Genomic DNA, 24040 nt, shown 5'->3' with positions numbered 1-24040 from the left:
TGAGTTTTATTTTAAACCGAAAGTTTTTTAAGAGATGATTTTTTTTCAAAAGCTGAATTTTCACAGCTGCTTTTTTTTAAACTATTGCATTTTTTAAGCTGCATATTCTTTTTTTAACCCAGAATTTTTCCACCGATAGTTTTTTTAAACAGTTAAAATTATATAAAAACTGACTTTTTTAAACTATTGAATTTTTTGCGGAGTTTTTCAACAGCTGATTTCTTTCAACTTCTGGTTTTTCCAACAGCTGAATTTTTTTCAACAGATGATTTTTTTAACAGCTGAATTTTTATAATGTCTGCTTTTTATAAAACTATTGCCTTTTTTACAGCTACATATTTTTAAAACCCTAGAGTTTATCCACAGCTAATTTTTTTTAATAACTGAATTTTCAATAGCTGATTTTTTTCAACAGTTGCATTTTTTCCAACGCTTAGTTTTTTCTAAACAGAGAGTGATTTTTTCAAAAGACGACTGGTTTTCAACAGCTGCATTTTTTCAATAGCTGATTTTTTCCACAGATGATTTTTTTTAACAACTGACCATTTTTTTTAATAGATCTCTTTAAACAGCATGTTTTTCCAACAGTAGAATTTTTTTCAACTGCCGATTTTTTTTAAAACAGCTGAATTTTTATAACGACAGATTTTTAAAACTATTGCATTATTTTACAGCTAATTTTTTTTAACAACCCAGAATTTTTCAACCGACGATATTTTTTTAATAGCTGAATTTTCAATATCTATTTTTTTTGCAATAGCTGAATTTTTCAACAGATGATCTCTTTCAACTGTTGGCTTTTTCCAATAGCTGAATTTTTTTAACTGATTTTTTTTAACAGCAACATTTTTCCAATGGCTGATTTTTTTTAAAAGCTGCATTTTTATAAGGGCAGAATTTTTTAAAACTATTACATTTTTTTACAGCAGAATTTCTCTTTACAAGCCAGAGTTTTTCAACTGATAACTTTTTTAACAGCTTAATTTTAAATAGCTGTTTTTCCAACAGCTGAATTTTTTTCAACAACTGATTTTTTCCCAACAACCGAGAGTTCTTAAACAGATGAAATTTTCCAACAGCTGATTTTTTCAGCATTTTCATTTTTTCCAGAGCTGAGTTTTTTAAACAACCGAGAGTTTTTCAACAGATGATCTCTTTCAACGATTTTTCAAGCGATTAATTTTATTCAACAACTCAGCTTTTTGACAACTGATTCTTTTCAACCGCTGAATTGTCAACATCTGAGTTGTCTTCAACACCTGCACTTCTTCACAACTGCATTTAAAACTTAGAAAATTTAAATTAGATTAAAATCCAAATTAAAAATCCTATTTAATGTCAAGTAATCAAATTAATGCAAACCTCTGTTAAAAAAACAAGAATCCAACGACCAAATTTGGACCACAATGAACAAACAAAAACAAAAAACTATTGTAATCTGAAAAAAAATAAAATAATTTTCGGGCAAAAATAAAAAAGAGGATTTCATTCTTCTCATTTTTCTTTCCTCTTTTTTATTTTTGTCCGAAAATTTATTTTTTTTTTAAATTTTTTTCCCGATTACAATAGTTTTTTGTTTTGTTTTTATTAGTTCGTTGTGGTCCAAATTTGGTCGTTGGATACTTGTTTTTTTTTTAACAGGAGTTTGCAAAAACTGAATTTTTTCAACAGCTGAGTGTTTATCAAGAGCTTAATTTTTTCAAGAAGCAAGTGCTTTTTAATCATTTTTTTTCAACATCTCAGTTATGTTTTTAACAGAGAAAAATAGAGTTATTTTGAAAAAAATGTGAAGTTTGCAATTAATCGAAATTTTTATAATTTATAGAATAAAGAATAACAGTTTAAATCTACACCCTGCAAATGAAAGCTAAAAGTCAAACAGTGATATATTTTTAAAGTTCTACCATGCTTTTCTTCATTCTCTCTCCGCAGAAATAAATCTAAATAGTTTTAGCATAAAATGCAGAAAAGTAAATGAAAAAATAGTGTAAGAATTCAAAAATAGATTGCGAGTCATGAAATTAAAATGGCAAAAAATTTAAAAAAATCTGTTGTAAAAATGTAAATATTTTTAATATTATTAATTTCATTATTAAAATAAAGATTATTATTTGTTTTTAACTAAAAAATTCTTTATATACCATGTATATAAATTATTTGTTTTTTATGAAAACCATCAAAATATGATTTTATTTTTATTTACTTGCGTTACTTATTTCCAAAACTTTAACGTTATTTAAAAACAGTTAATAATATTTATTTTGGTAGCACGTAAAATAATATTCACAATATTTAAATTTTTACTACTTATTTCATTTTAATTTCCTGTCATTTTTAATTTCTTTAATCGCATTTTTTCATTTTAGGCCCTGGAATAATTTGAATCTAAAATATTATATTAAGGTCTAAAATTAATTATTCACTACAAGATTTCTTGTTAATATTGATATGAAACTCTAATTTCTTCCCAATAGTTCCAATTTGGTGGCGCTGGCATAACTACCCAACAGGCATCTTACTTTAGAAGTAGAAATTAATAAGATTCAAGTAGTAATCATATTGATTATTTGCCTTTCTAAAAGTTCCATCATGTTCTCCTCTTCCAATCCACCGTAAACTTTAAATTTTTTAATATTACAAACGTGCGTCTTTTCATATTTGCCGAAAGTAATTGTTTGAACGATCGCCGGTTGCTGCAACTTGAGTACGAGGTACTGCAACATTAAATAAAAATTAAATAATTTAAATTTAAATCATTTAAATTATTTAAATAATTAAAAATTTATATCATATTAGGGTGTCTACTAATTATCGCCCACCAAATTTCCATTTTTTTCCTGGTTGTAAATATCAAATCTCCTCTTTCAGTTCTTTTTTTTTAACATATCTTTGCTTAATTAATGTTTGGCATTCTAATTGGTAAATAATTCTTACATATAATTTGTAATTTCTTAGGTTATATCGATTAATTCGTGATTAATTATTGAAGAGTAATGAAAAAACGGTTTAAAATCATTTATTGTGATAGTTTAATAATCAAAAACTATAACTAAATTTTGGTGAAAATTTTTCAATACTCTACATTTTGTTTTAAATCTTTTTAAATATTTACAAATTTCAAATTCCTTCAAAACTTTTAGAAACTTCTCAATTTTGTTTCAAAATCTTCAAAAATCCACAATATCTTTAATTTTTTCTTTATCTTTTTAGATTAAAAATTATTTTTTAATCTTTGTTAAAACTTCTGAACCTTCTAAATAATTACTAAAATTATTAGTATTTTCCTTTAAAAAATTTTTTAATTCTACAAAATGAAGAACATTTTCTTAAAATCCTCCAGATTCTTTGTTTACAATTTTGGAAATTTTAAAAATATTTTTAAATATTGTCTTAAAATTAATTATTCAAAATAAAAAATCATTTACTTTTTCCCCAGAAATTTTAAGAAATTTGTTTATTCTCTTGAAACCAGAATTTTGTTAGCCATCCTTCCAATCCTCGGACTCACTTCAGAGATAAAAAATACTGTAGTGTCAACATTTTCAAAAAATAGTACCAAACTGTGTGAACAAAAGTGAACTATATTTTTTAAGAAAAAATAATATTTTTCTAACCTATTATTTTATAACTATTAAGAATTAACTTCAATGTTTATTAAAAATGTTATGTTTTAATCTATAAATATTTTGGTTGAAAGTTCATTCTTTGCGGTTGAGAAGTCTACTATTAAATTTTTTCTTAGGAATTCACTGATTTTTGATAGAAATAATATTATTTGATTGAAAATTCAATTCATTTGTTAAGAATTCAACAATTTTGGTAAAGTTATATTTTTGATTCAATATTTAAATCTTTTATTGAGAATTCGACTTTTTTTTCTTTTTCGACTAACCATTTTTTTTAATTTATCTTTTTCTTTCGAAATTTAACCTTTTTATTTATAACAAAATCAATTGCCTAGTTTTAAAATTAATCTTTTAAAAATTAACTTTCTTGTTGAAAATTAAAATGTTTTGCAGAAAAATCGTGTTTTTGTCTAAAAAATTACATAATTTTGCACAGAATCTAACTACTTATTTTTTAATTGATCTATTTTGTTAAAAATTCGTGTTTTATATTAAAAATTAATATTTTTTGGTGAAAATTCGAAATAGTTTATTGACAATTCAAATATTTTGTTGAAAAGTCATATTTATTTGTTGAATATTCAGCTATTTTGTTGAAAACTCGTCTTTATTGGTAGAATTTTTGTTGTTGTCAAAAATTCAAACGTTTAATACGAAATTAATCTCTTTTTGTTGAGAATTAAACTATTTCGTTAAAAATGAACTTCCGTTGGTTAAATTTAACTATTTTTTACTGTTAATTCAATTTTTTTTCAAATATCTTTTACATTTTTCATTGAATATTTAACATTTCAGTTAAAAAGTAGTTTTTTTGTTGTTATCGGCCAATTTTTTAAAATAAAAATCAAACTTTTTTTCGAAAATTTAATTTACTTCATTTTTAATTCAATATTGATCTTTAAAAGTTTAAAAATTCAAATATTTAGCTGAAAATATATTTAACTTGTTGAAAATTTGTCTTTTCCGTAGAGAATAAATCTTCTTCGTTGAAGATTCAACTATTAAATAAAAAAGGTATGTATCTTGTCAAAAATTCATCTTTTCTGGCATAAAATTAAGCTTTTTGCTTGAAAATATAACTATTTTGTTAAAAAAAACCGTTTATTTTGTTGAAAATTCGTATTTTTTAGTTTATATAGTTAAAAATTTAATTTATTTGTTGAAAATTAAATTATTTGGTTAAAAAGTCATACTTCTTGGTTGAATATTCAACAGTTTTGTTTACCTCTTTCTGTTGAAATATGACTAAATATGAATAAATTTGTTACTGAAAATTCATCTGCTTTGTAGAGAATTCGAACAACCATTTTTTTTAGAAAATGTAGCTATATTTGGTTGAAAATTGATGTATTTTCTTAAAAAATCGTCTTTTGGCGCAAAAAATCATTCTTTTATTTTAATGTAAATTTTTTATTTAAAATCAATCTGTTTTAGTTGAGGATCCAAGTATTTTCTTAAAGATTTGTTTTTTTAGGTTAAATACAGCTCTTTTCTATTCAAAATCTTTTTTTTTTAAATATAAACTATTAAATATTTCGTTGAAAATTCATCTTTTTAGGTTAAAAGTTCATTGTTTAAGGTTGAAAATTCAAATCCTTGGTTGAAACTTAAGTGTAAATTTAACTGCTTTGTAGAAAATTAGTCTTTCTGGCCTGAAAATTAACTATTTGATAACAATTTAAACTATTTTGTATAAAATTCGTTTTCTTTAATGAAAATTAATGCTCTTAAATGAAAATTTTACTATTCCTTTTGGTTAAATATGAATCTTTTTAAGTTTAAAAATTAAACTATTTAGTTGAAAATTTATAAAATTTGTTGCAAATTCGTTTGTTTTGGTACAAAATTAATCTTCTTGGTTGAAAAATCGACTTTTATGGTAGAAAATTCATCTTTTTGGTTGAAAATTCAATTATTTTGTTAAAAATGTATGTTTTTCGTTAAAGCTTCAACTGTTTTGTAGAAATTTTGTACTTACGGATTTAAAAATTTACGGATTGGGATTTAAAAATTCCAACCTTTTGTTAAAAATTCATCTTTTTAGGTTTAGGTTTAGTCTCTCTACTGTCTTTTTTTTAATAGTAACAAAATAGTGTCATCGCTAAAAAAATGACAAATAGTGGTGAGTCCGAGGCTTGCCTTTCATATAAAAATAGAAAATCAGCTTGACTTCAAGATGACTCCATTTCATCGGTTTAAACTAAATACGATTCAGAGGTTTTTGAACACAAAATTTTTTAAAACTTTTTTTTTTCTGTAAACTGATAATTTTTGTAAAATAACTCAAATATCATATACATCCATCACAATCGCAAAATTTTGTTGAATAAAATCTTTGGGAGAAAATTTTAAATCATTCCTTTCTCCTTGGATGCAACCTTTAAGCACAGTTATTTACACACGGAAAAGTATGAAAGAAATTTTCCTTTTAAATGCATAGGTTCTTTTATTTAGTTTCAATTATTCTTTACACTTTAATAAAAAACAAATTTTCTATTGTTTTTAAATACTACTTTTTTTTATTTCCGAGGTCGCGTCCACACAGTTTCGCGAACTTTTTAAAAAAAGAAAGGATAAGCAATTAAATTTGTCTTGTTATTACGAATAATAAAAAATATCCCATTTTCAACTTTAAATCTGGTTGCCGGTTCAAATTCGTATTCCCAGTTAATTGCCGGTCAGTAGACACCCTGTATATCCATCAGAAATTTGACACCGATATTCCAACTCGTATTTCATGAAAAGGAATCATTAATAATTAATTTATAGTTTACCTGAGGATGGTTGTCATTGTCAGATGACCAGCGTGATGTCTGATCAGAGGGCTTATCGATGATGATATTTCTGTAAAAAACAGCGTCTTCAAGTAACATCCTTTGAACAGCAAAAAAACAAAAATTGAAAAAAAAACAATAAACTTGTGATCGGGCAAAACATTCAACAACAATATTTCAATCTTCAATTCATTAATTACAAACAGAAATTTCAAAAGCCTCCGATTTTAGTTGAAGAAACTGACGGATTTTCAAAAAACGTTACACTCGAAATAGCGACTGAGTCATTTAAACTTATAAACAAACGCGCGTGCAAATGGAGAATTGTTCGCCGGCAATTAATAAGCTTCATCAATAATTTGACAATTCGGTTATGATAAGCACATTTCGAGATTAATCTTCCAAGAAACGTATGAAATTTGTAGAATTCTGGGTCGAAAAAGACACCGATTTTAGGTTACATCGCACGCAATTCGATATGCTGATATCACTTTTTTTGACGTTCGACACCTCGCACATTTTGTAATTAATTATTATGCTATTGCACTTGAATAATAAAACACTCACTCGGGCACATAAGTAGAGGAATAACTGGAACATTTGAAGATTCTATATTCTAAAGGCTTTTGAAAATCACCACTTTCGCACGACGCCATGTTACTCGAAATGACATAATGCAGCGAGCAGTGAACCGATGAGAAAATTATTAAATAAAGAGCAGATTCTTGTAATTTTTCCTTCGAAAAAGACACACATTGTCCACAGGTATTCCAATGAAATCAAAGAATCATGCAAAAAAACACATCACCCTGTTTTCAAGGTGTTTCGGTAAAATTCGCAATTTTGATCAATGGAATTTCAACTTTCTTCTCTTCCAACAAATTGATTGGTCGAAATGATGAAGATCCGTTTACACATTCAAACAGATTCAACGATATGATTCGAAGTTCAATAATTGTCCAGATATCGGGGTTTCAAGAATGAACAGGTTCGGGTAGGTTACCATATATTAGGTATTTGAAATAGTGACGTCAATTGGCAAGATGTCTGTACGCTGAGGGCCAGGCAATGACACCAAAGACATAGGGTGAAACTGCATTTTGTTGATAACATGGAAAACAATTATTTTTTACAAAAGTACATTTGGATATTATTTTGTATTTCTAAAAAGCTATTCAATTTAATACTAAACACGTTACAAAAAATCGATTTTTTATGTAATTGAATAGACTGAAAAATAAGAAATAATCTTTTTTCTTCAAGTTTTATTATAAAAATAATGTTTCTTTACATGCATCTGATACAGGCTACTATATTAGACAGAAATATGCAATCGCCATTTTGGTTCCTGGTCAGATCGCGGGAAACGGTGCCATAAGCATGTCGTATTATACGACATGCTTATCGACTATACGACTCGTATAGTCAGGGTTGGTAACGTATAATACTCTACGTATTATACGTGCTTTTCTACACGTATATTACTACATAAATTACCTCTTTAGTATTCTACGGGTTTTGACGTATATTATGTCGAATGAATACTTTCAATGCGCATGCGTCAATATCGAAAATTTCTTAAAATAATCTATTTTTCTTGATGTAAATCGTGGTTATGGTATTCACTTTCCAACTTTTCCTTACAGTAAATAGTAAAAAACATGTATCGAGGGGGTCTAAAGAAACAATGTGGCACCAACTGGCCTACAAACTCCTAAAAGGCGAGAAAGGAAAAATGCTGCTTTGTGTATTATTTGTGATAGTGTAATTCACAACACTGTAAAATCTAGAATTCTGGATAATTTTTCAGTTTTATGTTTGTCGATTCGTAGTATATTATTTATTTTATTTTATTCGTCTCGTAAATCTCGTTGTAAATACCAATATTTAAAAATTCTTTAAATTTTAATAAATGTCAAAGTAGTTTGAGGTTATAATTAGGGTGACCCTGCATAATTGCATATATAATATTATGCACTATGAACGATAGTAATTATTATGGAAAGAATCAAACGACACTCTGCAAAAGCCTTCTGTCCTTTCTTCCGCTCATAAAACTAATCCTTCCATGGAATTCCATTATGATGTTGGGTATTTCTTCCCAGCCCAGGCATAATTATTATTTTCAATTACTATAACGCATTTTACAGAATTCTTAACAATTATATTATATTGAAAAAATGAGTTTATGTACTTGTTGGTACTTGTGAATACTGACGACTTTCATAAGTTTTCTACTGTTTTCGACGGTTTTCTACTGTTTTTGACGTATATTACGCCAAAAACATATTATACGTAGAAAATACTCGAGTTACGCGTAACTGATCAACTCTGCGTATAGTTTAATTAAAATTAAGGACATGTGATACTTAGAAATTTTTTTCTGGAATAATAAATATTTTGTCTTAAAAATTTGGGAAATGATAGCGAACAAGCTAACGGACGTCCCCACACACTTTTTTTGTAGGTTAATTCGAGAAGTGCTAGATTCACCCGGCTTTTTTCCGAGGATAAGAAATATTTTGCCTTCAAAATCTGGGAAATGATAGCGAACATGCTAACGGACGTCCCCGCACACTTTTTTTGTGTTTTTTTATCAAAAATTTTTTAATATTGCTAACAACGTGCGTGTATATTTCGAGGTTATGTGTGTTACAATTCACCTAAGCGTTATTTCCAAACTACGCAATATTTTTGGCCGAAAACTTTTGACTTACGAATAAACATAGTAACTAATCTCCCGGAACTACCCTTGTTTCAGCCAATCAAAAAAGTTTATTTCATAAATAATTTCCAGATTATCGGAAATTCAGAGTTGAAAAACGACGTAACCTCAAAATAATGCATATGCATAAAATTTTTATTTAGCACAATAAAATTTTTTGTTATTATCCTTCAAAAAAGAGTCTGGGGACTTCCGTTATGATATTTTATAGCATCTCCGAATTCAGTTTTTAAAATTTTTCATTTTTGTGGAAAAAAGCTGGGGAAACTGTAAGTATCACATCCCCTTAAGTATGCTGCATGCCCCGTTTTGTAAAAACGGAAGCGAGGATGAATTTAAACTTTGCAGTTTTCCACTCGGACGAAGAGAAAGACTCCCAGAGTAGATAATAAATTATAGACGCGACAAATGGAAACCGAATTCAAATTCAAGATTATGCAAAGTTTATTACTATTTAGCACTATTTTTAGCACTCGCCTATACGTAAACCGTTTGAAATTTGGCTTACAAGCATAATTTTTGCAAGAACTGTTTTTTAGCAAATGCGTGGGTTAAAACATCATATAGTCTAATTTAAATATTTCATATATTATGTCACATGTAATTTTAATTATCATTTATGTTTTGACAACAATGCTTTTGCATAATTGTCAATAAATAATCTATATCATCTAAATGTATTTATATAATTTCATATCAAGTTAGCGGTTTTGAATCTGGCGGGGAACCAAAATGGTAGCTTGCATATTCTCATCTAATTAGGTATTTTCACTTCACTCAACAGCTAACTTCACTTTGTAGATGCTGAAGGGAAAACAAGGGAACAAATGCATGGGATTCAGTTCATTTTTACCGTATTTTGCTAATATCTTCGTAAAATCTAATTTTTTCTGTAAAACTGTGTTAAAACATAGTTTTTTTTAAAATACTATTCAATTATATAATAAAATGATAATAATTATTATTAATTACAAAGATATTACAGAAAAAAAAGTTTTGTTCCGTGCATTTGATCCATTGTTTTCCCCTCAGCTTTTAACGAAGTAAAGTTAGCTGATGGTTGAAGTGAAAATACCTAATATAGTACCTTATCTGATACTATTGTTTGGCCTTCGGCGTGCAGCCATCTTTGATATCCACGACCTAACCTGAAATACATAATTTTACGATTTTACGTCCCTAAGAGGATGTAACCACCATAAATCAGAAAGCGGTAAGTTAAAGGAAAAGTACCCTCTATCTCTTTCACTCTTATGATTTTTCTACTGGCTGAAGGCCAGTTGACAGACGTGTAAATACACCATAAGGTGATCAATAAAAATATGGTTAAGAACCATACATTCTTTTAAATTCTCCTAAATTCTGTCATATTCTCTTTTATATAACCTGAACTTAAATTCTCGGGAATTTAAGAACTCTACGGTTGACAAGTGAAAATACCTCATTTACTGTTTCTTTACCCTATTTACATATATTACGTAGATAACCTCAAACTAGACACAGCTACCCAGCTCTGAAAGAGTACCCCACCTGGCCCCACCCCTAGTGCCCAAGAAGTCAGTAAAATCGTATTTCCTGCCCGAAGGTTTTTTTTAGAAAATCTGTTTTTTCAGTAGTTCGTTCTACGTATGGTTTTTCTGGATATTTTGTAGCCTTGTGAGTCTAAAGCATAATCATGGAGGAAGGATGGGGTAAGTAAACTTGGAAATATTTGTAATGTTCCTTTTTTCGCATCGCAGAAATGGATGAAGGTGGAACTCATGTTTGACGGACAATTGCTTCCCCTTTGTATGGTTTCAGATTCGGACAGTTTTGCAGCCAAAATCGATCTCGCCATTAAGTCAAATAAATGGGAAGGCGAAGATGAAGAAGAAGAGGTTAAGGTGAGAATCATTTTTTGACTTGAACCCTTCTTTTTTTCCCATCTGGAGTTAACACTTTTTGGGCCTAACCTGTTGATGCCACATGGTCGCTTTCCAAAATGCCAGAACTGTCTTGAATATGTGCAATATGTGTCATAAAAATCTGGAAATTTTCGAGCTATTTTCGGCCTTCAAAGATTCAAGAGTGTCATTTTTATAAGCAATTTCGGAGCTGGGCGCTTTGTTTTTTAAACTGATTTTCAGATCAAATGGAAGCAATATTGCGACATTTGTGAAAGGAGGGAAACTGCTTTAAGTAAAATTAAGTTAGAAATCCTCCAAATAAATCAATAATTAATTTAATGTAAAGAAGCTCTATAAAATAGAAACTCAGCCTGTGACTGGAAAAATATCCTAGAGATAAGATTTTGTTTATTCGAAACAACTGTCATACTATTTTATAATTTCTATTTTAATGCATCTTATAAGGCCAGAAAATGATAAAATCATATAGATACAATTTATTTACTGAAAAAATAAAAAATACCTTTTTATTTGTAATGAGTAAAACTTTTTTTATTCTCTAAATTGTACATAAATTTAAAATTTGAAAACAGGATAGTTGGGAAGACGTGGAAGAGGAAAAAAAAGATGTAGAGAAACCAGCCGAAGCTCCAAAGGTTAAAAATAAACCTAAGAAGACGTTAGCCGATAAGATCGAAGAACGCGAGGTTCGTACAATCAAGACTAAATAAATTTTATTACAATTATAGCTTTTCAGCGTTCTAAGAAATTATTCTCTTATTATATTTTCCAATAAAATTAAACTGCAAGTAATAAATTAACTCCATTTTCAATAAATAATGGGCAAAAAAACAAATCTGCAGAAAAAAGCACGCGAAGAAGCCGAGAAAAAAAGTAAGGAGAAGGAGCAGATTTTGTCGCCTGAGGAGAGACGAGCCGAACAGTTGAGACAACAGAGGCTGCAGGAAGAGGCCGACTTACGGTTGGCGATGGACACTCTGGGTTTGTCAAATCTTGTAGATTTTAGTTCTCGTAAGCCTCAAAAATCTGAAAAGCCTGACAAAAACTGACAACACTGAACGGAAATAGCCAATATTTTAATTTGGGCGTCAATTTTTCTATTAAACGACCTGCTTTAATCGAAGCACTTTAATACAAATATTCTCGAAACGAAGAAACTGGCCTCTCATTTTTTCATTGATCAAATTTTAATTTGTAATTTGCTGTCGCGATAATTTCAGAAATTATAACATAGAATCAAGGCACTATCGATTTTCGAGAGAATTAGACTGTATACGAATTTCGTGGCTTCACTTCAAAGTTCTTCTCGCGTAAAACAAATAATTCCCAAGGAATCTGTGCAATTTTTTTCTTGCAAGCAACGTTGAAACTGTCAGTGATTCTAAAAAAAAATAAATAAATAAAAAAATACTTTAAGATTTCAAGATACGTCCAGAAAAATTAAGTTACTTTACCCGAGTGCAACGGTTTTTCTATGTAGCTTGGACAGTAATTTATATAAAAAAAAAAGAATTAATTACAAAACACAAAGTAAGTGAACCGTTGTACGCACAACTATGCAAAGGCTTGTATAATTATATACAAATATTTATTTCTCGTCACTGAACAAGTAAATTTTGCAGTATTACGAGTGACATTTTTGTGTAATAACTGTTTTTTTTTTTTTATCTGACAAGCGCAGATTTTCAAGCAAAAGACTAATATTTACAAGTTTAGATATAACACGAATTAGTAGTCTTAATCGTGAGCAAAATAACTGTCAGGAACTGTACTAGAGATAGATTATGTATGCGAGTGTTTGTTCCTTTTTATCGAATTATCGCAATCAAATTCACCGATAATGTTATTGTATATTAATAAAAATTGCTGTTTCACGCAAACATTGTGTCCAAATCAGTTTTTGTATGAACCTTGCATCTTACATTCGTTTTCAATCTCCTGTACTGTTCCTGCTGGAATTGTATCTTGTTACCATAAAATAATTGCTTCTTTTAGAAACAATTTCTTTTAATCGCGATTTTCACTGATTCAGTCAAGTTTTTTTTTTACAAAATTTTTCTAAAATTATATTGAATCCAAATTTAATAAATCATGGTGTCGGTTGCGCGCACGGAACTGGACAATTTTAAACGTTGGGATTAAATGCTAAATTTTGCAGCGCAAAAGGGTAATGTTTTTACAAAAAATGGCAAATATTTAAAGATTTATTTATATTTCTAAATCATTTCTGCCATTATAGTACACGGCTAGCCTCGAATTAATTTAACCGAAACATCCAGTTTATCTCTTTTTTTGCGTTTTTTCGGGGATGCAGCGCAGTCTGTGAGAATTTTTTTTTTTCATTTTTAGTTATTAAAAATATAATTTGTTTCATGAAAAATTCGCAAAATGTGTATAGCAGTTCAAAATGGTTCCCCCTTCTGAAATCTATAAAAATTTACTCAGTACTTTTTTATTTGGTGTATTTTAAACAATTTTCTCAACAACAAAAATTAACCAAAAGTAGCACTTAATTTACAGAAATTCGTTTTATTTTTTTATCATTTTTTTCTGTAGTGCAGTAATAGGGCTTTATTTTAAAAATTAAATAAATATATTTATATCGATTAAAAGTCTCATTTTTGTCGAATACGACGGCAAAAATTAAAAGCACTTTATAGTTCAAAATTATTACACCTCCTGAAATATATAAAAATATACTTATACCGGGTGTTTATTTTCTGTATTTTAACAGAAAAATTTCAAATAAATAAAAATCGACTAAAATATCATTTAGTTGAACAAACTTGAACATTTTATTTTTTTAAAAGTTTATTTATAGTTAAGTAACAATATTAAAATAAATTATATTTGAGATTTTTATCGATTTTTCCTTTTCTTTTGGAAAAATTGGTTCGTACACACTAGGCAAACATCTGGCAGTTGTATACTTTAACAGATTTCAAGAAGTCAAGACATTTTTAATTATAAATGGCTATTTATATTTTGCATCGTTTTCAAGAAAAATCAGATTTTTAATAAAAATTATCATCAAATTTAAAAATAAAAAATTATTTTTCTTTGCATTAAAACTCTAGAACCTCAATATTGCCATTGAACATGTTCTTCATATTATTGAACAAAAAAAAAAAATGAAGTTTTTGAATTCGTTGAAATACATGCTATTTTAGTCGATTATCGCTTATTTTTTTATGTTAAAAAATTAGCTAAAACATCTGGTAAGGGTATATTTTTATAGATTTCAGGAAGTAGAGAAATTTTTAATTATAAATGGCTATTTATATTTTGAATATTTTTCAAGAAAAATCAATTTTAGAAACAACAAATTTCTTTTGTCTTTAATTAGAACTCGGGAAACTTTAATTGTTATTGAACTAGAAACATAAAGAAAAATGAAGTTCATTAAAATACATGCTCATTTTTAATGACAAGTCGGTTAAAAGCATTAGATAAACATCTGACCGGGGTGTACTTTTATACATTCTAGAAAGTAGAGAAATTTTTAATTATAAATTACTATTGATATTTTGCGTCGTTTGCGAGAAAAATGAGATTTTTAATCGTTAAAAAATTATGTTTCTTCAATTTTACAAATATTTTTTTTTTACTCTTAAGCTCGGCAGCCTCAATATTATCATCGAAAATATTCTTAACATTATTATTGAACTAAAAAAAAAACATCTAAAAAAAGAATAAAATATTTAAATTCGTTGAAATACACGCTATTTTAATCCCTTTTTATCGATATTTTTGTTTTTGTTTAAAAATTGGTTAAAATATCGCTCTCAGCGATATAATTTTATGAATTTCAGGAAATAAGACAAATCTAAAATAATAAATTACTATTTATGTGTTGCGCCGTTTTCTAAAAAAAATCATATTTTTAATCTTTAAAAATGTTTCTTCAATTTTAGAAATAAAAATTTATTTTTCTTTAACTTTAAAGCTCAGGAATCTTAATATTCCCATCAAACACGTTTTTTCCATTATTATTGAACTAGAAACAAATATATAAAAAAATGGTGAAGGTCGTTTAAATGCATGCTATTTTAGTCCATTTTGTATCGATTTGGTCTATTTTCGCTTTTTTTGTTGTTGAAAAATAGTTTAAAGCCTACTAGACAAACATCTGGTGGGGTATATTTTTATGAATTTCAGGAAATAAGACAAATCTAAAATAATAAATTACTATTTATGTGTTGCGCCGTTTTCTAAAAAAACTCATATTTTTAATCTTTAAAAATTATGTTTCTTCAATTTTAGAAATAGAAATTTATTTTTCTTTAACTTTAAAGCTCAGGAATCTTAATATTAACATCAAACACGTTTTTAACATTATTATTGAAAAAAAAACAGTAAAAAAAAATATATTAAATGCTATTTCAGTCTATTTTTGTGGATTTTTTTCTTGAAAAATTGGTTAATACACACTAAATAAACATCTGGTGGTGACGTACTTTGATACATTACAGGAAGCAGAGAAATTTGTAATTGTAAATTACTATTGATATTTTGCGTCGTTTTCAAGAAAAATGACTTTTTATCTTGAAAAAAATGAGGTTTCCTCAATTTTAGAAATATATTTTTTTTCTACTTTAAAGCTCGGTAACCTTAATCTTACCATCGAACATATTCGTAATATTATTATTGAACTAGAAAAAACATTTTTAAAAAATAATAAAATATTTAAATTCGTTAAAATACATTCTATTTTAGTCCATTTGTTCTATTTTCGCTTTTTTTCTGTTGAAAAATAGTTTAAAACCTACTGGACAAACATCTGGTAAGGGTATATTTTTATGAATTTCAGGAAATAAGACACATTTGTAATAATAAATTTCTATTCATATTTTGCGTCGGTTTCGATAAAACTCATATTTTTAATCTTAAAAAATTATGTTTCTGTAATTTGAGAAACAAAAGTTTGATTTTTCTTTACTTTAAATCTCGGGGACCTTTATATTATCATCAAACATGTTTTTTCCATTTTAATTAAACTAGAAATTTTTTTAAATGTTCAAGTTCATTTGAATACACGCTATTTTAGTCCATTTTTATCATTTTTGTTGATGAAAAATGGGTTGAAACACACTATATAAACATCTGGTAGGGGTATACTTTTATGAATTCCAGGAAGTAAGGAAACTTGTAATAATAAATCACTATTTGTATTTTGCGTCGTTTTCGAGAAAAATGAGATTTTTAATCGTTAAAAAAACTATGTTTCTTCAATTTTAGAAATACATTATTTTACTTTCAAGCTCGGGAACCTCAATATCATCATCAAAAATATTCTTAACATTATTGTTAAACTTAAAAAAAAACATTTAAAAAAAAATGCTGAAGTTTGTTGAAATACATACTATTTTAGTCCATTTTTATCGATTTTTTCTATTTTTCGTTTTTTGTTGTTTAAAAACTAGTTAAAACGTACAAGATAAACATCTGGTAGGTATATGCTTTTATAGATTTCAGCATGGAGATCAATTTGTGATTAAAAATTAATATTCATATTTTTCGTCATTCTAAAAAAATGATATTTTTTTCCATTATTATTGGACTGGAAACAAACATAAAAAATGTTGAAGTTCCTTTAAATAAATGCTATTTTAGTCAATTTTTGCCGATATCTTATATTCTTTTTAATTGGAAAAAACACGCTGGACAAACATCTGGCAGGATGGTACTTTTATAAATTTCCGGCAGTAGAGAAATTTGTAATTATAAATTACTATTCATATTTTTGCATTGGTTTTGCGAAAAATCGGATTTTTAATCATTAAAAATTAAGTTTCTTCAATTTTAAAAACAAAAAATTTATTTTTCTGCACTTAAAAACTCGGGAACCTTTATATTATTATCGAACTGAAAAAGAACATTTAAAAAAATTTAAGTTTGTTAAAATAAATGCTATTTTAGTCCTTTTTTTTGAAAAATTTGTTAAAACACACTAGATAAATATTTGGTAAGGACATACTTATGTAGATTTCAGGAAACAATTTGTAAGTATAAATTATTATTCATACTTTTGCGTCATTTTTTAGAAAAATCAGATTTTTAATCGTTAAAAATTATGTTTCTCCAAATTTAGAAATAAAAATTTATTTTTCGTTGCTTTAAAGCGCAGGAACATTAATATTCCCATTTAATATGTTCTTTACAATCTTCTTGAACTAAAAACAAAAATTTTAAAAATAAGATGTTGAATTTCGTTAGAATAACTATGAGCTGATATTTATATTTTACTCAGTTCTCGTGGAAATTTCGATTTTCAATCACTAAAAATGAAAAAACCGTTTTTCTCGATAACGCGTGATACGATTTTTTTATTTCTTGTCTTAAAATAACCGAGTAGTATCCCTGAAACACGTATAAAAGAGAAATTGGATGTACAAGCACTTTTGGGATTGTTTTCACAAAAATCAGAACTCTGAAAAAAATAGCTTTTCTATGATTTTAAGAATCGAAAAAGTATTTTACTGACTGAATCAGTTTCCAATCAGACAGTTTCTACTGTTGAAGGTGCAAAGTCTATCATTGTTTTTTATAGCAAATTAGACGAGAATTATTTTTCCGATTGCAAACAAAAAATTGTCTACGAAGTTATGCGTATTTAAATTTTGTGATTTTTTTTCATAAAAAAAAGCAACCAAAAATTTTGCTTTGAACCTCTATAACTTTTTACTTGATATTTTACGTATTCTTTCTGATTCTGATAGCGTTTATTGTCTCCTTCCGAAATTCGCCGGAGTATTAACAAAATGTTTATTTTTTCAACAACAAAAACCGATTTATATTTTGTCAATTTATGGTTATATCGCTTTTGTGGCCAAAAGTATTTTATTTTTATAAAATAATTTTTTTTTACATTTCTCGCAAACCAGATACAAAAAAAAGTTAAAATAAAAGTTTGCATGTCTAGGGAAAATAATGAAAAATAGCTCTGGCTATTTTGCGATATCTTGCATCGCTTACGAGAAAAATTAAATATATTTTTAGTAAAAAAAAAATTCTCCTGGGTTTATATCCTTATACAAGCACGAATGACAAAAAATATGTGAAAACTAATTTTTTAAATTGAGGTTTTCAGAAAAATCTGTATTATTTCCATAAATTTTTCAAAACTTTTATCCTAAAATTTGTTCATATCTATCGTTTGCAAAAACATTAGAAAATACGATTTTATGAAAAAAAACGCTTTCTTACGAAATTAAAAAAATTGAGAAAAAATATAAGTGTGGATTTTTTATGAAAATCTACTTTCAATATTTTCAAAAAAACCGCGGCTATTTTGTTGATCTTAAAACTTTTCTTAAAATTTCTGGCGGAATTGAAAGGAGACAATAAATGATAAAAAAAAAAATAAATATCTTGAAAAAGTACACAATTATAAAGTGTTAAAGAAAAATTTCGGATCATTTGAAAACAAAGAATAAAATTCAAATGCGCTAAAAACAACATATACTTGCAAAAAACGGTTATTTAAAAAAAATGGTTGAATTTGAATAAATTATGGCTTTTTTTCTGTAAAAACATTCTTCTTCCTCGTTTCCGATTTTAAATTATTCTATGACTGAACTCGCTAAAATAATTTCAAAGGAAAATTTCTAAACAAATAACTATATTCAAAGATTGTTTATTTGCTTAAAAATTGTAAATAATTGGAGTTGTAGTGCATATTTTCCCGAAAGGATAAGGCATGATTTATTTAAATTTAACCAATGTTTGAAAATTGTTCAGAAGCGGCAGAACGAAAAAGTTGAATTCCAGAAATCATTGCTAAAATAATTATTTTTCATATTAAATAAGTTTTTTTCTTTCGACAACTACTTTAAAGAATTAATTTTTAAAAATTGGATGCCTATTAGTCCGTTGGAAATTCATTGACGGCGATATAAAAAAAATCCTGCGAAAAAATAAATTGATTGAATAATCAATTTTTTTGTATTTAAAATCGCTCTCATAAACAGGAATATTTTTCCTATTAAAAAATACCACTAATAGTGTTTGAATTTGTACATTTATGAGTATATTTAAATATTTATTACAAGATTTTTCATTTCGTCCTTAATCCTTCAGTTTAAATGCTTAAAATATTTAATTTGCACATTCAGCCTGAACAAATTTTGTTTGAAATCTGTCAATGATTATCTGTCAAATTAAATCATGTCAATAACAATGTACTAATTTCTATCTGACCGATTTCAAACCAAAATATTTGTATGTTGAATCTATACAAATTAAATATTTTATGCGCTCAAACTGAACTATTTTTAATTTAAATTAGAGCATTGAAGAGTATATTTTAAAAATTTATATTTAAATTATTAACTAAAGTCAAGACGAAATGACGAATCTTGAGAATAAATATTTAATTATACTTGTAAGCGTCTAGATTTAATTATTAATGGTCTTATTTTTTAAGATAAAATATTCCTGATTCTGAGAATGATTTTAAACATAAAAATTGATTATTTATTAAATTTTATTTTTTGAAGGATTTTTTAAAATTCTCAAGTGGCTCAATTTTAAACATTTCACTTCAAAGCAGTAATTTGGAAAGTTCAATTTTTTAATTATTAACTCGATACCTTTTAGTTCAAACGTTTTTTATTTTTAATCATTCTTTCTTAAATTATTATACATTGTTTATTAACTGTTTCAATTGTGTTACGATGTTTTTTTTTTTAATTTACAAATCATTTATTCAAGTATTTCAATATTATAGAGATGTATTTGATTATTTTTACTTTCATTTACTAATTTCAGAGAATTCTCCGCGTAATTTAAATATTGTATTATATCATTTTTATTAGGACAAAAGTAGAACGATTTTCGAGAATTGGGGGAAAAAAAGAGGAATTTAAAAAAATGATAATAGGGAAAAGGCTAGGCTAAAGCCATTTGAAATATTATTTTTTAAATAGAAAGATTAAAACTGAAAGGAAATAAAAATTATAACAAATTCATGGTATAATGTTTAAAATAAATTAATATCATCTGAAGAGTTTATACTTTTTTAAAAAATAATTTTCAAAGCAAAACATTAAAAGCGAAAAATAGCAATTGAAAGACTTTTCCTTTTGCAGTCTTTTTTTAAAGAATTTTTTTTTATATACTTTTCCCAAAAAGTATTTTTTTGTGTTTTTAAAAAACAAAAAATATTTTTTCGTTACTTATTTAAAATGTAGTTTTCCCCGTACAAATCTTTGTCAAATTTTCAGTTCAATTTACACCTGTAAATTCATGTGAAATTTGAATAAAATATTGTTTATTAAAGTATAACATTAATTTAGTAGATCAGTCAAATGGCCTAAAACTTATTTTCTTTCATCTGATACGATATTTAACCAGAAAAAAATATTTAAATAAATTTTAAGCAGTTTACACAACAAAAAAAAGTAATTAGCAGATCAAAAAATCTTCTTTTGCCTAATTTAAACTTTTATTTAAGGTATAATGGAAACAACGAAGGGTCTGGATGCGATGATCCCGGATACAAAGGAAGAATTCGACCAGTTTGGTGATGCGCTCATTTGCAAAATCAATACGATGAATAAACACGCAGAATTCACAGCATTTGCGGAAGATTTAATAAAAAATATTGCAGTTCAGTGTAAGTAAAGTGAAATGCAAATTTAAACAACCATACAAAATTAATTTAAAAATGTATTCCGGGTGTGTATTTGAATTTTGGGGAAAAATCCCCTTAAAATTCCAAGATTTTTTCAGGTATCTCATAAAATCGACTCGGATGTATACAGTTTCGCGAGTTTATTATAAATGTTTTTTTTTCAGATTCTAGAGATTTAATTAATATGTTTAATCTAGAAAACGTTGATAAATGATATAAATATATTCTTAAATAATATGAGTAGCATATTATATTCAATTTAATCTGTGTCATATTCCTAATTTTTCAAGTAAAAATATTGAATTTTTAAACATGATTTTTTAATAGAATAGTTGAATTCTCAATCCAAAAGATTAATTTTCTACAAACAGAACGATTTATTTTCAATCAAATGTATAGATTGTCAACCAAATAGTTGGTTTTTCAACTAAACAAAATCAATTTTCAACCAAATAGTTGAACTGAAATGATGAATCATCAACTGTAATAGATAAAATTTAACAAAAGAGTTTAACTTTCAACCACGTAGTTAAATTAATTTTCTATAAAAAATATGAATTATCAACAAAACACATCAATATTAAACTGGAATATTTGAATTTTCAACCAAGAAGATTAGTTTTTAAACAAGAAGATTAATGCTCTATTAAAAAAAGGGATTTTTCAACAAAATTCATGAATTTTTAACTAGAAAAAGACAAATTCTTCACCAAATAATTGATTTTTCAGTAAAAAAAAAAAAAAGAATTTTCAATCAAATTGGCCACTTTTCACCTAAAATAATAAATCTTCATTAGTATAATTTGATTTTAAATAAAAAAGATAGTTATTTTTTAGGCTTAAAAAATTATAATTCGCAAACAAGTGATGAATTCGCAAATGAAATGATGAATCTTAAACTGGAATAGTTGAATTTTCAAACAAGAAAGATCAATTTCTATGTAAAAACAAACTTTCAACTAAAAAAGATAACTTTTCAATAAAAAAATTGAAAACATAAACTTTTAGTTCAAAAAAATTAATGCTTAACCAAAGATATGAATTTTTAACTAAAATGATGAATATTCAACTGAAATCGTTACGTTTTCAGTTTAAAAAAAAATCGATTTTCAACCAAAATACAAATTGACATAAAATAGTTGAAATATCAACAGAAATGGTTAAATTTTCGCTAAAAAATATCAATTTTCAACTAAAATGATAATTTTTCAATTGAAATAGTTGAATTTGTAATAAAATAGATTAATTTTTAACTAACATGATGAAACTTTAACTGAAATAATTGAATTAGTTTTTAGCATAAAAAATTAATGTTCAACCACAACAATGAATTTTAAACTAAAATGATGGAATAAAGGAAAGCATAACAAAAAAAAATTGTCAGCCAAAAAATGAAACAATTTTCAAAGAAAGTGATGTAGTTTTAAACCAAAACGTTAATTTTTAAACGATAATATTCATTCTCTATCAAAAAGGTCATTTTTCAACAAAGTACATGAATTTTTAATGAAACCGTTGAATTTTGAACTAAAAAATATTAATTTTTAACTAAAATGATGAATGTTCGCTTGCAATTTTTGAATTTTAAACAAAAAAGAATAATTATCAACTAAAATGATAAATCTTTAAATTTTGAACTAATATAATGAATGAACTGAAATAGGTTAATTTAAAAAAAAATTCTACGAAAAAAGACAAATTTTCAATAAACAAATAATTTCTTAACAAAAAATTGAATAAGTTTTTAGTTTAAAGAATAAGTATGATAAAAATTGCAAGTTACATTTTCAGTTTAAAAAAATATGTATTTTATATATATATAATAAACCAATTTTTAAAGAATGCGATGAGTATTGAACTGGAATATGAATTTTATTTAAAAAACTATAATTTTTTAAGAATAAAAGACGAATTTTCTACTAAAACCGATAATTTTTTAAATAAAAAATTAAATAGTTTTCATTTTCAGTTAAAAAAAAAAATACTAAAGAGATGATTTTAGTTCAGCTAAAATGATAGCATATTTAAGTGTCCAGTTAATACAATTAATCTAAAACAAAAACGAATTTTCAACAAATTACTTTTACAAATGTAGAATTATTGCTAATCAATCTTATATGGCAATTAAAAAACAAAACTAATCACGATTTCGAAAAAAATTCCCCGACATTTCCAGGTTTATGAAAATTCCCTGATAATTAAAATTAATTGATTAAATCAATAATTTAATTTCCAGTGTCTGCTGCATCATTGAGAAAAGTCAAAACAATAATTGATAATCTCGCAATCGAGAAAGGAAAATTGGAAAAGGGCGACAAGAAGAAGAAAGGAAAAGGAAAGGCGAAATTGAGAGTGGAAGGAGAAAATACGATTGTGAACGAATACGAAGATTATGGATTTGATAATGAATATGACGACTTTATGTAGCGACTTTAATTCTCTTTCCATCATCTAGTCGCCAAAAACATTCTCAACAATATTTAACTCGCAGTTACATTCATTAAGATAAAAAAAAAAGTTGTTGCGTTATTCAATTTGTAACTTAGTTCACTAAGTTTGTTAATTTAGAATTTGTGAAATGAAAAGAAAAAAAAGGAGGAATCAGAACCAGTGAATTTCGCTTGTATCGAATTAAAATCACTGCAAATTTTATGAAAATTTACGATATTGCTTGCTGATTTAATGTTTTTCATTATGATTGCCGTTTTATTGTCTCTCGATTTAAATGTCGATTTTTGCCTTCGCAGAATATTCAAGAAGTTAGTTGTTTTTTTTCTTCAATTTACATTGCCGTGATTTAAATAATTATTTTAGATTTTGAAGAAAAAAAAATGGTAAAAGTAAGAAATAATTAATAATTAATGCCAAAATATGTGATTTTGAAAGCCGGAATGATATTTTTTCCGTGTGAAAGTCTGTGTTTTTCTTCGATTGTCAGTATCTCTCTCAACGACGACAGCTGTTGTGGAATTAAAATTCTAATTCATATAAACCGATTAACATTTTACTTGCATATGTATATAAACGCTCGCGTGCGTGCGTGCATCCACACAAGTATGATAGGATGTAAGTGGGTTTTAAAGATTATATTCCTAAATAAAGGTTGGTTGTAAAGATATTCTATTTATTTATTTTTTATTAAAAAAATATATACATATTAAAAACCCCCGATTTAAAATTATTTAATACGATAAGCATTTGAAAATTCGAATTTTTCACAGGATGTTTATTCAAATTTTGGTGAAAAAAATTCCCTGCCGATTCATTACTTGCATTTGTCGCTAAAGTCCTAAATATTTCAATTTTAAATAAAAAAAAAGATCAATTTTCAACCAAATAGTTGAATTTTAATCTAAAAAAATATCAGTGTTCTA

At 26.4% G+C, this 24040-nt stretch overlaps 2 protein-coding genes across 5 annotated transcripts in view; one reads left to right on the top strand and one right to left on the bottom strand.

The window, feature by feature from the left end:
* Positions 1–7236, bottom strand: part of LOC117167680 (muskelin) — a 47224-nt gene extending 39988 nt beyond the window's left edge. Inside the window, exons 1-3 of one of the 4 annotated variants that reach the window (XM_033352791.1) lie at positions 6968–7236; positions 6401–6500; positions 2572–2714 (exon numbers count right to left, since the gene is read on the bottom strand). In XM_033352791.1, the coding sequence (XP_033208682.1) occupies positions 2572–2714; positions 6401–6500; positions 6968–7056 (332 nt within the window). In that variant the 5' untranslated portion in view covers positions 7057–7236. The remainder of the gene's footprint in view (positions 1–2571; positions 2715–6400; positions 6501–6967) is intronic. The other 3 variants (XM_033352792.1, XM_033352794.1, XM_033352793.1) reach the window with 3 other exon arrangements.
* A 3418-nt stretch (positions 7237–10654) lies between these two features.
* LOC117167236 (eukaryotic translation initiation factor 3 subunit J) lies at positions 10655–23784 on the top strand. The gene is made up of 6 exons (XM_033352019.1): positions 10655–10816; positions 10926–11008; positions 11605–11718; positions 11875–12013; positions 20487–20648; positions 22903–23784. Exons 1-6 carry the CDS (start codon positions 10801–10803, stop codon positions 23091–23093), a joined length of 705 nt encoding a protein of 234 aa, XP_033207910.1. The 5' UTR covers positions 10655–10800; the 3' UTR covers positions 23094–23784.
* Positions 23785–24040: the final 256 nt, after the last annotated feature.

Source organism: Belonocnema kinseyi, chromosome 2 (genome assembly GCF_010883055.1).
Source record: "Belonocnema kinseyi isolate 2016_QV_RU_SX_M_011 chromosome 2, B_treatae_v1, whole genome shotgun sequence".
NCBI classification, from domain to species: domain Eukaryota; kingdom Metazoa; phylum Arthropoda; class Insecta; order Hymenoptera; family Cynipidae; genus Belonocnema; species Belonocnema kinseyi.
Note: the sequence above shows the minus strand (reverse complement) of the source record. Positions and strands in the feature narration are given on the sequence as shown.